General features: G+C 38.9%; 1 protein-coding gene across 2 annotated transcripts in view; it reads left to right on the top strand.

Annotated features, from left to right (window-relative positions):
- The window catches only part of PTPRB (protein tyrosine phosphatase receptor type B), a 173366-nt gene that overhangs the window by 76289 nt on the left and 81872 nt on the right, over window positions 1-15205 (top strand). Inside the window, exons 1-4 of one of the 2 annotated variants that reach the window (XM_073555526.1) lie at window positions 1473-1894; window positions 2457-2727; window positions 13981-14259; window positions 14848-15105. In XM_073555526.1, coding sequence (XP_073411627.1) covers window positions 1841-1894; window positions 2457-2727; window positions 13981-14259; window positions 14848-15105 — 862 coding nt within the window. In that variant the 5' untranslated portion in view covers window positions 1473-1840. Of the gene's footprint in view, window positions 1-1472; window positions 1895-2456; window positions 2728-13980; window positions 14260-14847; window positions 15106-15205 lie in introns of those variants that run through there. The other variant, XM_073555525.1, reaches the window with a different exon arrangement.

Raw genomic sequence — 15205 nt, 5'->3', positions numbered from 1 at the left:
GGCTACTTCCTAGGGTCCCAGCCACTTTTACCTGCTCAACCATTTCCTCCCTGTTTATAAGGATTAGATCCAAGGTAGCAGTTCCCTTGTTTTCTCCTCTACCTTTTGGAAGATAAAGTTGTCAGCAAGAGAGGATAAGAATTTCCTTGATCTATTAGTTTTGCCTGAGAGAGATTGTAAAGAATAAAGTACCAGACAAATAGGCATCAAAAAAGGATAAAATACCACTTACAAAGATGTTAGGATTTACATTTGCTAACTATATGGTTAGCATAAAACAACTGTTTAATTTTGACCACTTTTAGTCTGTAGTGTGGACACCTTTTGAAATCTTCATTACATCCACCATAAGTGTTAAAGCCATAATACAAAACCCTAAACGCTAGTTTTACTAAAATTGCCCATAGTTGATATTCTGATTATAGATTATCCCTGGTTTAATAGGAGGTGGCAGAATAAAAAAATAGATGTATTTATTATACTTTTATAGAGCCATTAATGCCATAGCACTTTACAGACATTATCATCACTGTCGCCATTAGGGCTCACAATCTAGATTTCCTATCAGTGTGTCTTTGGAGCATGGGAGAACCCGGAGGAAACCCAAGCAAACATGAAAACATACAAGCTCCTTGCAGGTGTTGTCCTTGGTGGGATTTCAACTAAGACCCCAGTGCTGTAAAGTTGCAGTGCTAACCACTGAGCCTCAGATTTCCTTATGTACCTGTATAGCCAAAGCGCCTTATATTATGTGAGAAATTCATTAATTCTAATATGATATTCAGGTTTTTGGAGCTACTACTAATGGAAATCTAAACAGAGAATGGACTTCAAAGAAAACAAGTTTCACACATACAAGAAGCTGATCTGATAATATGTGCGCTGCAGAAAGACCACAGCATATTCAAATCTGCAAAAGTTACATTGCAAATCTAATCTGCTACTGTCCACATGTCAAAATGATCTGGTGAAAGAGTAACAAGACCTTTTGGGTGAGGCTGGTTGTGCGAAATTATAATGGCCAAACATTTTATTAAAAGAAAATAAAAAGGTCCAAAAATAGCCTCGGGAAACTAGCCTGAGAGAGAACGAAGAGATAGGAGGAAGGAAGGCAGGGGTGGGGAGAGGAAAGTTAGAGGGAGAAAGAAACAAGATTTCAGACAAAAATGATCAGAGCAGAATAGTGAAAGTGCTGGCATGGGACAGTGGTATCCAAAGGACAGGCGCAACCCAGGGCATAGACAGAAGGAACTTCAGATGTATCCAGGCACCAGGAGAGAAGGTTAATGAAGGGTCAGCAGTCAGAGGAAATTGGCTGGTCTGGCATCTTAGAGGTACTGCCAAGAAGACAGCCTAGATCATTCTGCAAACTCACAAGAAGGGGAGGCGCTCTTGAGTTCTCTGCTTGGGTTGGATTCTGGTTTCGGCTCATTATTGTTGCTTTAGAACTAGCGAGGAAATTGACTCTTGATTAAGGAAGTGGATGGAAAGGACCGAACAAGTTTAGACTGGGTCAGAATGGCAATGTGGAAATTGCAAGACGTTGCCTTCTGCACTCTTTTCTTAAATTTTACCCAAAATCAAGTCCTCTTGGTACCTTTATGTCTTACTGCACCACCTTTCAGGAAAAAATTGCTTGGATTTGAATGTTAATTTTCTCAATTTCTGGGAAAAGATAATTGTATAAAGTAATTGACTTGGGAAGCCATCTAGAGTTTTTTATTCTGGAATTTCTTGAAAAAGCTTTTTGTGAAATTGGATACTCCATGGATTGCATATTTGGGGGATTGGCAACGTAAATATTATTACTGAAGGATTATAGTAAATCAGGTTTCTCGCAATGCTGAGATATGTGTTTGGATTCTCATTGTGGATTATGCTAAGCTGCATTCAGGTGAGCACGCTTGATTTGTCATGGTACAGGTATAGAAAGGTTGAAATTATCAATCAGATCAGTGGATCTGTAGTGTTAGTGCATCAAAATGTCTCCCTGAATTAGGATTGTGCAGAAGGCTTGAATCTAGTCCTATGTAACATGACAGATCTCGCAGTGAGATCTAAAGAATGGTGACAAATGCCAAAATTAAAATTACTACATCTATATACTTCATTCAACACTACAACATCTGACTACCTCTGTGCTTGAAACTATATCAACTATATCAACTTGTCACTCTTAGGCAAATTATGAACCACAAAGACCTCTTTGTACAAATTCACAATTCAGAAAACATTTTGATCACCATTTGAGCAATTAAGTGCTAAGAATATTTTACAGGAGTTTTATTGTTGAATATACATAGTGTCATATATGATTGTAAGTATGTTAGCTAATGGACTCTATTCTGTGGACTGAGATTGTGGCCAATAGTAGAATCACCTGCACCTTTCGCTTTTACCTACCGTACCTATAATTCTAGAGCTGAGTTCTAATAGCTTCTGTTTCAATTTTCTAGGATGTGGAGCCAGTAAAATGCACCATCAACATCACAGAGAGTAAAGTTTTCTCTCAGTCTGTCTACGTGAAGTGGAGCAGTTCCGGGAGTCTTTGTAACTTTAGCATGATATGTAGGTCAAATAATTTTTGGGAGAACACTTGTAACCCAGTTCAAAAGACCAATGACTCCTATGAGTGCAGACAGAGTGGACTTGAGGCAGGAACTCTGTACGATATAAGCATTGTGGCTTTGCAGGATGGAGAGGCAAAGAACCTTACCTTACAAACAGGTATGAGAGATATATGCATGACTATATTTCAATCTGCATTGTCATCATATTTGTGAAGATCTCATTTGAAATGTTTTAATTTAATAAAAGTGGAGTGATCCAGGTACAATCCGTAGAGGTATTGCATTTTCTATCAAGGTTTACAGGCATGTGTCGTCTAGAAATAGAAGTTTAAAAGCTTGAAGAACTATTGTGAAACTGATTAGGTTAGAAATTGAAAGCCCTCAAATCTTGAATATTTTTTATTTTGTGAAACTGGATGTAGCCTTATCAAGCAAACTTCTAGTTGATCACATTTGAAGCACCTGAATTGATCATTGTGGGGGATTTAGCTATAATTAGGAAGTCAGATGCTTTTATTGACTGTGAGTTATACTATAGGTTGTATGAATAAAAAGTCAACTATTTTGCCAATGGAACTACATGTGTCATATAAGAGTTCACACAATTTCTTTCATGTAACTGATATTGAGAAAGAAAGCTGTGCTGTATGCAGAAATCTTGCTTGTGGATATAAGGTCATATAATGTCTCATGAACATAGCCCAGCTCATCAAAGCGGTCTACGAGTGATTGATGAATCTGACCATTTATGACCATGTATGAAAAGTAAGATTGGAAAAAATGTTAATAATTATGAGAACATGGTTTTGTTTTAACCTATCAAGTGCTGGTTCATTACATTCTACAGTTGTATTCTCAGGTATTAAATAAACACAGGCACCAGCCCCATTTCATTTTTCATGAATGATAAAATACTTTTTCAAGTACTGCCTTTATCAGCAATTGCTGATATCACTTTAGAATCAGATGTAAGTTTTTTGACACGCAAGATGGCTTTATTTTTGAGAATAAATAAAAGTCACTTGGGTCCTGATCAAGTCAGTATGATGGGTTTTCCAATAGTTCAAACCCAGCACAATGGCTTTCATTATTTTTTTTTCCATTTTTGAACATACCCATCACTTCATTCACTTTAATTGCCTATAAAATTGAAAGAAATCTATTTTTTCCCTGAAATTTGGCATATTAGCCATAGGTTACACAATATATGTTCCTAAAATGTCAATCTCTATGTTAGCCAGAAGTGTTTCAGAATATGAACTTTTGTAATACCCGTGTGTAATCTTATGGACAGAGGTATTGAGTTGAGCTCATCTCAGAAAAAAAGTCTACAGTTTGTAAGTAGTTGGCCAATTATTTGGCATCTAATGGAAAATAAGTTATTTAGCTGTCATGTAAATGTAGAAAAAAAGAAATATAACATTAGAGTATGATCAGCAGATCAAAGCAGAGTACAAATAGCTTCATCATAATTCTTCCTTTCATAATGCTAAAACAAATATAATATATAAGTACTTGTCGGAGGTGCAAAATTGGCTCAGGTTGATTTACTAATTTAGATGCCTTCATGTATTTTAAACCTACCCATTGTGTTGGGGACAGTAAATATGGCTCTAATCTTAGTATTAAGTGATTAAAATTAGCTTTAGTTAATCATAACCAAGATTGGATTTTACAAGGCTCGTGTGCTACTGTAAATGAATCATGGGATGTGACTCAGTACTTCTGCCCAGAGGTGCTGACCAGGATGCTGTGCAGGCTCTTATCTACACTCAGATGTTTTATTAGTTGTCTGTAACTGGTCTCTAGTGGTTTTTACATGCCAATTTGAAATGTGTCTATTGTTTTTTGCAATATTTGTACCATGTATTATTAGAAAATGCTTCCAAACAGGCATTCGTTGATCAATGTGTTGACTTTGGAGTGCATACTTGTTGGTGTAATTGTATTATGTAGGACCCAAGTGCACTGCCAGGTCACAGAATCTCACATCATGTATTCAATAATCACTATCTTAAATTACAAAGTTAGGCCGGTTTCACATTAGCGCTTTTTAAGCGCACGCACAGCCGGGGGTAGCTCCGCCCCCGAGCCGGCTCTCTGCCCGGCGTGCCCGCCCCTTGCTTGTAGCTCCGCCTACTAGCGGACAGCGGCGCCTGCGATCGGCGCACCCTATCTTTAGCATAGGGTGCGCAGATCGTGCGCAGGCCGTGCGCTAGTTGCGCTTTGACCTGCGCTGCGCACTTTTGACGGTGCGCCGTGCGCGCCAAAATCTGAAAAGTTTGATTTTGGTGCGCACGGCGCACCGTCAAAAGTGCGCAGCGCAGGTCAAAGCGCAACTAGCGCACGGCCTGCGCACGATCTGCGCACCCTATGCTAAAGATAGGGTGCGCCGATCGCAGGCGCCGCTGTCCGCTAGTAGGCGGCGCTATAAGCAAGGGGCGGGCACGCCGGGCAGAGAGCCGGCTCGGGGGCGGAGCTACCCCCGGCCGTGCGTGCGCTTAAAAAGCGCTAATGTGAAACCGGCCTTACAAACGGAGAAAAGCTGAATTTGTTATTTTCTAGGTAGAAAAAAAAATAGCGGCACTGAATACCAAATGAAGTTCTGACCATGATGAGACCTTGAGAAAGCATGTCTTCAAGCGAAATGGCATTGGCCAACTGGGTTTCGTTTGCCCAGGTTAGCAATTTCATGCTTCAATAAAAGGTGAGCACTTTATTTGGTATTGAGTGCTGCTATTTTTCCTTACCTGAATTACAACATGATTCTCACTATGAGCTGAGCACCCCTACCTGTGTTTCATTTACTACCTGCCTTGGGGAGTGTTTTAAGATCTGTGGATGGGTGTTTCTCTCTATGTCCTACAAAGTAGCTGCTATCTGGAGCTTGCAGTACCGGTGAGCATTGCTCTCTTTTTCACTGAATTTGTTATTCAGCAGTTTATTTTGGGCTCCATAATAACTTTCTCTGAGACAGCACATGAAATGACAAACTCTGTTATACCTGTACAAGCTTGTTAGTTTTTGAACAATGTGTTTGTGATGTGTTTTACGTTAGAGATTGAAGCCTGGTACGTCTTTTATACAGTAGGGAAGTTTAATTGCCTTTTACTAGTATATGTAGTCTATACCAATGCACCATTCACACTTTATCCATACCGTGTTCATCCATGCCAATATATGGATGAGTAATCAGTCATTGTGCTTTTGACTAACACACATCTTACTATTCATGCAGAGTTACAGGGGTATTCCTATTTAATATTTGATGGTTTATCCAAAGAATATGCAGGAAATCTATAGTATATGTATGTTAGTTGCACCAAAGGAATCTGCATCTACCACAAGAACAGAGCTCTGTCTCATGTTATTTTCATTAAAGATATGGTCTGAATTGCCAATAAAATTAATGGAAATTCTGTGCATCCCCTACACTGATAGCAGAGCTCTTCATGACCCTGTTCTCAAGGTACATGCAGGTCCCATTAGTGGGATCCACATCTACTACACACTTATGGCATATCCTGTAGATTTCTCATAAATAGACAACAAGGGGATACAGATATAAATACAGTTAAATGCAAGATTCCCTAAATCCAGGGACTAGTCTGATTGCCATATGTGGAGTCAGAAAGGAATTTGTCTCCTAATATGGGGCCATTAGCGTCTGCCTCATGTACATCTTGCCTTCCTCTGGATCAACAGGTTAGTATATACTGTAGGTTGAACTTGATGGACATATGTCTACCTTCAACCTTAAAAACTCTGAAACTATGAAACATAAAGAAAAGGACCACAAGATTTAGACAACAAAAATATAACTTAATAAGTCAAAATTGTGAGATTTGTTTTGCTGAAGAAATTTTTTAGGTCTTTAGTTAATCAATACAGTTTTCTTTAGAGTACAGTGTTGATTAGAATTCTCTTTAAGGTTATGCGCCCACGTAGCGTTTTTCATGCAGAATATTCCTAAGCAGAAACGCACACCCTCTTCCCGAGAAAACGCATGCGTTTTATGAAGTGCTTTTGTAAGCGTTTTTGATGCTTTTGTTAAGCATTTTCGCATGCGTTTTCCTATGCGTTTTTGCAATACAATTGAATGTATGCAAAATTAATGAACATGCTGCGTTTTTTTCCGCTTAGCGTTTCCGCAGCGGAAAAAGAGGAACCATTAGCTCAACATGTGTGGATTCCATTATGATTACATGGGATGCTTTTCTTAAGCGCTTCCGCGGTAGAAACGCGCATCTAAAAGCGCTGCGGAAACGCTTAAAAAACGCAACGTGGGCACACAGCCTTAAATTTAGACTAATAAACTGCAGAAAATGTAATTCCTACTAAAATTCCATGAGAGAACATAATTATCATCACTATATACACTCTATCAGCTATGATGTTAGGATGAGGATTAAGTATAACCTACAGAGGATAACATATTTGCTGCCCTTTATCTACAGAAGCTGACACCAAAAAATAAATTAACAAACAAATGAAGTAGCACTCTGTAGTGCTAAAGCATGTAACTATGAACTATATGAAATATGAACAGCATTACTGCTATACAGTAGATGAGAAGAAAAATTGGAGATACTTAGCACATAATTTGGCCAATTCATGCAAGCCCAGCAGCCAACGACAAGGCGAACTCCGGTTTGCTTGGAATCTACGTGTCTAGTGTGAATACCTCTCTTAGGCTAAAGCCTGAATTGCAGCAGGATCTTACTTACCCATACATTCAGGCTTTAGCCTGAGATTGGTATTCACACTAGATACGTAGGTTCCCAGCAAACCGGTTATCACTTTGTCATTGGCTACTGGGCTTGCATGAATTGGACAAATGATGTGCTAAGTATCTCCATTTTTTCTTACTATCTATGGCAGTAATGCTATTCATATTTCATATATTTCATATTTGCATGCTTTAGTACTACAGAGTGCAAATTAATTTGTTTGTTATATATAGAGATAGCTACTCCTCTTTCGCACCTGTACACACTAGTTTACCAGTTTTCTGATTTGGAAGTGCACGTCAGTTTTTTGTTATTGCCAAAAATAAATTATGCAGCCTTTAATCTTCTAAAGCACTTAGCCCCATAGGCTGCCATGATCTGTTGATGTCTTCATGATATGTGCATGTATGGACAAAATGCAAGCTTTTGGTCACATTTATTTTTTTCTACAATACAGCCTTACATCCCTTGTTTTTCTCCCAACAACCTTGAAAGTAGTAATTATCAGTTTTATACAACTTATTGGGGCATATGGACATGCATAAATGGCCTTGCTCAAGAAAAGGCACGCTGCAAAAAGCAATTCTTCCTCGAAGGGACCCAACTCTTCCTTGCATTCAAAGATAGTTGGTTCATTGTTTCCATTTTCTACAGGGGAATGTTTCAAGCTATCTGCAGAGAAAATGCAGATTTGTTAACTTCTGCCAACATCATCAGGAAATTGCCAGGATCTCTTATAGTCAACCTATTGTGTCAACCTTTACATTGATTTATCTGTGATAATGGGTACAAGCAGAAGTTTGGACCTAAAAACATAATTAATTTTGTTGAAAGTGCAATTTAATGTAATGAATATGGTTTTCATAGATACAAGGATTTGTTGTGAATGTGTAATAAGTAGTTTAAGAATTGCTTTTATAATATATTATATATTTCATTATATATATCTTTGTGCAATCAGAGATAACATTTCCAGACCATTTTTCATAGGCAGTGGTAGAAAAAGGCCTGTGAAATAAGAAAGATTTCCAAAATAGAGTTGTTAATATTTTATCACTTAACAAAATGCTAAATAAATGGACATCTAAATCTAATCTAAATCAGTTCAATATATGGTTTAGCCACCCTTTGTCTTCAAAACTGCATCAAAGCATCAATTCTTCTAAATACACTTGCATGCAATTTTTGTAGGAACTCAGAAGGGGATTTTTCCAAACATCTTAGAGAACTAACTACAGACAAATGTCACAAAGTAAGAACACTTTAAAAAATAGAGGTGTTAATAATTTATTTGTATCAATTAACAAAATATAATGTGAATGCACAAAAGAGAAATCTAAATCTTTTCAATGTTTGGTGTGACCACCCTTTGGGAAGTTGTCCTAAACATCTTGAAAAACTAACCACTGACCTCTTCTGTGAACGTATTCATGAGCAATTCTTTCAATCTGTTCATATAATTCCACACAGGCTCAATGATCAGGTCTTTATTGTGGCCATATCATCACTTCCACATCTCCTCTGCATCTCTACACTGAAGATATTGACGTTGGCTGTACATTTGGAGTCAATGTCCTGTTGCAGAAAAAAATTTGAGTTCGATATCCTCTGATGGTATTGCATGATGGAGAAGTACGGTATATGCCTGTACTTCTCAGCATTAAGAACCGTAGTAATCTTGATGTAACTCCATCAACTGAAACGCAGTCCCAAACTTGCAAGGAACCTCAACTATGCTTCGCGATTGTCTGCAGACACTGATTGAACCACTCTCCAGCCCTTTGGTGACTAAACTGCCTTTTGTTACAGCCAAATATTCTCATTTTGATTCATTAGTCCAGAGCATCTGCTGCCATTTTTCTGCACCCCAGTTCCTATATGTTAAAGTATAGTTGAGTCACTTGGTCTTGTTTCCATGCCAAACGAATGGTTTTTGGCTGCAATTCTTCCTTGTGGCCAGACTTCTCCAAACAGTAGATGAGTCTCACTGATAATAATAATAATAATAATCTTTATTTATATAGCGCCAACATATTCCGCAGCGCTTTACAGTTGAACAGTTTCAAACACAACAGTCATAAGTAACAACGTTAACAATACAATAATTAAAGCGAAATAAGACGACCCTGCTTGTGGGAGCTTACAATCTACAATGAGGTGGGGGAGATACAAAGCATAGGTTTGTATTTTCAATGATGTATTTACAATGACGGTCCAGCCACTAGAAGCCTGATTGCTTCTAGTTCTGAGTTGATGGTGTATCTTTCAGTTTTGAAGGGAAGCAAGTATGATGTATCTTTCATCTGCTGCAATAGGTTTCAATGACTGCATCTTTGGCCCTCAACGTTGCCTATTTCTTGTTGTGATCATTGCCGAGAAATATAGGCAGATACTTTATCCATCATGCAACACTATCAGAAAAGAGTCTTATTGGCTCTAAATTTATTCTGCAGCAGGGCCATGACCCAAAACACGCAACCAATGTCATTAAAAAGTGTCTTCAGCTTCAAGAAAAACAATGGGTTCTGGAAGTAATGATATGTCCTCAACAGAGCCCTAATCTCAACATAAAACAAACTGTCTGGAATTAGATGAAGAGACAGAAGGATTTGCACAGGCCTGTGTCTATAGAAGATCTGTGGTTATTTCTCCAGGATGTTTGGACAATCACTTTAAGGGTGGTCTCACCAAGTAATGATTTGATTTAGATTTTTTCATTCAATTTGCATTTTCTTAATTGATAAATATAAACTATTATCGCTTATTTTATTATTATTATTTATTTATATAGCGCCATTGATTCCATGGTGCTGTACATGAGAAGGGGTTACATACAAATTACAGATATCACTTACAGTAAACAAACTAAGAATGACAGACTGATACAGAGGGGAGAGAGGACCCTGCCCTTTCGGGCTTACATGCTACAGGATGGTGGGGAAGGAGACAGTAGGTTGGTGGGTTGCAGCAGTTCCGGTGTTGGTTGAGGTGATATCACCGGTAGTGGTGAGAGAGAAAGAGGTAGCGGGGTCATTGCAGGCTGTAGGCTTTCTTGAAGAGGTGGGTTTTCAGGTTCCGTCTGAAGGATCCAAATGTGGTTGATAGTCGCACTTGTTGGGGCAAAGAATTCCAGAGAATAGTGGCTATTCCGGAGAAGTCTTGGAGGCGGTTGGGTGAGGAGCGAATAAGTGTGGAGGAGAGAAGGAGGTCTTGGGAGGACCGGAGATTACGTGAGGGAAGGTATCGGGAGATTAGTTCAGAGACATATGGGGGAGACAGGTTATAGATGGCCTTGTAGGTCAGTATTAGTAATTTGAACTGGATATGCTGAGGAAATGGGAGCCAGTGAAGAGATTTTCAGAGGGGAGAAGCGGAGGAGTAGCAAGGAGAGAGATGAATTAGTCGGGCGGCAGAATTAAGGATGGACTGGAGAGGTGTGAGGGTGTTAGTAGGGAAACCACAGAAAAGGATGTTGCAGTAGTCAAGGCGGGAGATGATGAGGGCATGCACAAGCATTTTAGTAGATTGAGGGTTGAGGAAAGGACGGATTCTGGAAATATGTTTGAGCTGGAGGCGACAGGAGGTAGAAAGAGCTTGGATATGCGGTTTGAAGGACAGGGCAGAGTCAAAGGTTACTGAGAGGCAGCCGACTTCCGGTACTGGGGAAAGTGTGATGTCATTAATAGTTATAGCAAGGTCAGGTAAGGAAGATCTGTGAGATGGAGGAAAGATGATGAGTTCAGATTTGTCCACATTGAGCTTGAGGAAGCGAGAGGAGAAGAAGGAGAATATGGCTGATAGACACTCTGGGATTTTGGACAGCAGAGAGGTGACGTCTGGGCCAGAGAGGTAGATCTGAGTGTCATCAGCATAAAGGTGGTAGTGGAATCCGTGGGACTTTATGAGTTGCCCCAGACCAAGTGTATAGATTGAGAAGAGTAGGGGTCCTAAAACAGAGCCTTGGGGGACTCCAACAGAGAGAGGGTGGGATGAGGAGGTGGTGTGGGAGTGGGAGACGCTAAATGTGCAGTTGGAAAGGTATGAGGAGATCCAGGATAGGGCAAGGCCTTTAATGCCAAAGGAAGAGAGGACCTGTAGTAGGAGGCAGTGGTCAACTGTGTCGAATGCAGAGGACAGGTCTAGAAGCAGGAGTATAGAGTATTGTCCATTTGATTTGGCTGTAAGTAGGTCGTTAGTAATTTTCGTCAGGGCTGTCTCAGTGAAGTGATGGGGGCGGAAACCATATTGTAGATTGTCAAAGAGCAAGTTAGATGATAGGTGGGAGGAAAGTTCAGCGTGGACATGCTGTTCCAGGAGTTTGGAACCGAATGGGAGCAACGATATTGGGCGATAGCTGGACATAGCAGTTGGGTCGAGGGTTGGCTTTTTAAGGATAGGCGTGATTGTGTCATGTTTGAAAGCAAAAGGGAAGGTACCGGACGTTAGTGATAGGTTTAAGAGGTGGGGTTAGGGATGGGATAAGTTTATAGCATTCATACTGTGCAATATGCATACATCATTTCCATATCTGCCTAAAAGTTTTGCACAATACCATATATACGGTATATAAATATATACTATTGTATTATAAATATATTATATGTCTGTATGTGGTATGTAGTGGTGTCTATGTGTGTGTGCGCGTGTGTGCGTGAAGAAATGAACAAAGATTTATCAACACAATTGGATTAAAACAAAGGTGGAAGTTCACTTTAAGAATGGCAGAGAGGAAGTTATTATCCGTATCTGCCAATAGACTAGTGCACTTGACCTTAGTGATCTCACAAGTGAACATTGAAGGAGACATTAGTCCTGGTGTAAGTGTGATAGGGTGGGCTTCAGTGAATGATATAGAAATGTAGCATGTAGAAGTTTGAACAAGAAGATAAATATCACATATCATTAAATTGTACAAGTAGATCTGTATTTGGTATGAGGGCGGTTTTATGTATGGCCATAGGTTGGTAACAGATCCAGCATGGCAGTGAGATTCCTATAGGGCGATGCATAATATTGCATTGGTGGCAGGTTGCCAACAAAGAATTCTTGTAACAATGTAAATGGCTTAAGTGTTTGTTTCCAGACAGGACTCTCTCAGCCCAGGCACTTCCCAACCTCATTGTTCCTTTGTTCTAGCGGATGTTAAAGGGACTAAGTGTTTTGTTTTCTGGGCCAGATAGATTAGATAAAGTCTGATTTTTAAACTTCACCTTCTAGGCACGCAAACCATGTTCAACTCCTTCTGTGGTTCAATTCCAAAGACACAGTGTTCAAAGTACTAAGACTTTAGGAATTTATTATGTTTTAGGAAACAGAACATTTCTCTTGATGCAAGCTGTTCGGCAAAAAAGGACTTTTTCAGAAGGTCGCTCAAGTAAGGGTTCTTGGAAGAGCCATGATTTTAAGAGTAATAACTAGTAATATCTATTAACTGGTCATGTTATCGCAATAAATGCAATTGCCAAGGTTTCAACATTTTTTTAATCTTATGTAACCCCTTTAGTTAGCTTATAAAAAATACAAAGAGGATGTTCAGTGTCACTGGCTCATTAGTATATATCAGAATCTGCAGCTGACAAGAGTTCTCGTATGTACACTCCTATGTGTCTTCCATTCTTGCAATATAACATTGCTTGGAAAAGTGTGACATGTGAAGGAGATGAAAATAAAAGACAAACCACTTCTGTGCAGATGCAGATTACGCTGTGGTTAATACAAGCATCGCGGATGTGTAAATGTAAATGATAGGATCATTAGAAGTCCTTTAATGCATATAATAAAACCATAATGTATTATTATAGCGTTCAACTTCAACCATGGCTATAAAATGATGCAGAAAGAAAGAGGTCAATTCTGGGGTCGAAAGTTAGAGGTTATAAAACGCTATTGAGACTTCATACTAAATATTCCAGCTCTCGTCAGGTAATATTAGGAATCGGATGCACTTTCTGAGCTAAAGAAAAATATTTTTTTTAACTGGCAATGTTGCAATGAAATTAAAAAAATATTAGTTTAGTACCACACAAAGGGACCGAGGTTTCAGAACCTTGACAGGAAATTTGCTCGACTTCCTGCCACTCCTTCCTATCTTTTAATAGAACACAACTAATTAAATGGTCTTTTGTTATTAAACAGTGGTCAAAAAGATATGACAGGGAATGGAAAAATCGTATTTATGGTCCTAAATCACTCGCAATTAAATTGTGTTTTGATAGTTGGGAATAAGCACTAAACTGTTTCCATTTTAATCTAAGCAGCGTAATTTTCTATGACTATGTTGTGATTGATCTAAACACTCCACTAGTAAATACAAGCTATTCATCCAGGGCATAAACGGGGCTCCTGAAAAAAAGGATTTGTTCATATGGTACATTATTATTGTTAAATTGGTTACTTGCAAAAATGCAGCATGGACCAAGGCGCTGCTCACTTATGGCTTCAAAATTTCATAGAGATTTGACCGGTATGATGGATCCAGTTACAAATCGATCCCAACAAGTTCCGATGGATCCCACTGAGATGTATACTAGTGCTAATTTGGAATTCATACATAATTGAATAAAAACAATGTGAGCGGAATCCAAAAAGTAAAATGAGAGAACCTGAACTCCAGCCACACATATAAAGCCCACCTATGCACATTGAATACTTATGTTGTATATCTTGGCTATTTTTTTCAGATCCTCTTGCACCTTCTCAGTTTGCAGTAAGAAGGAATACTGTCACATCCTCAAGTTTGCAGGTTTCCTGGACCCCATCTCCAGGATGGGTAGATCATTATGAATTGAAATTACTAAGTAACAAAGGGGAAAGTCTACAAAAATATAACATCCCTGGAAATGTCCCCCAAAAAGAAGCTGTGTTTACATCCCTGAATCCAGGCACAGAATATGGCATCACCATAACCGCTATCTCTGGTAGCAAGAGCAGCTCCTCCATTGCTATCAATGGTTCCACAGGTAATAGAAAATAAACCACTGTGCATTATTATACTATATCTCCTCATGTAACTGTAATTTTAGCAATAAACCACAGTTCAATGTTTGCTCTTTAACCAGTTATCGGCATGTTTTATCTCACAGCCTGTCTGCCTTCTTCATGATTCCCAATTTGTCAAAATAGCTGTAATATTTCCACTATTAATATCTGCATGTTAGAAATAACGTCCCCGAATTGATGAGGGGACATAGTGGAGTCAGACGCTCTTGATTCATGAATCAGGAGTATCTTACAAGTGGTGTTAACCTCTGTACTTCACGGCAGAAATCTTACTTCAGTCTCTGACTGGAGCACCATTTCTGGCATAGTGGATGCCACAGCCCATCATGCGTTAGCCGAGCTGTGGTGCCAGGTCTATGACGCTCAGTCAATTTTGGTGGAGCTGGGGCAAACTGACGTGAAAACACCAAAGTGGCAACATTTTCAAATCAATATACGTCAGAATTCTGATGAAATTGCATAGCTCAATCAGGGCCAAAGTGTTGTAGTATGCATTATTTTCCACAATATATATTTTATAATAACTATACATTTTTCTTTTTTTATAGTTCCAATGCCTGTGAAGAGTATTGATGTTAGTAGTAAATCAGACAGTATTCATGTATCATGGATTCCTGGTTCTGGCAATATAGAATATTACATGGTTATTTTATTATATCAGCAAAAGATAATTAGTAAAGTTAATCTTGCTAAACAAATAACTACACACACATTTACTGAACTCCTACCTGGATACACCTATAATATCATGGTGATAACTGATGCTGCCGGCCTGCAAAACTGGAACTCTAACTTAGCAAGGACGGGTAAGGACAGAGAAATTTCACTTGACCTTATCACCAGCATCTGGGGCAATTGGTCATCTTGGTCACTTCATCATACCCATTTGTTGTTTGTCATTGACTA

The sequence above is a fragment of the Dendrobates tinctorius genome, unplaced genomic scaffold (assembly GCF_039654945.1).
Source record: "Dendrobates tinctorius isolate UK_male_01 unplaced genomic scaffold, ASM3965494v1 ptg000224l, whole genome shotgun sequence".
NCBI classification, from domain to species: domain Eukaryota; kingdom Metazoa; phylum Chordata; class Amphibia; order Anura; family Dendrobatidae; genus Dendrobates; species Dendrobates tinctorius.
Note: the sequence above shows the minus strand (reverse complement) of the source record. Positions and strands in the feature narration are given on the sequence as shown.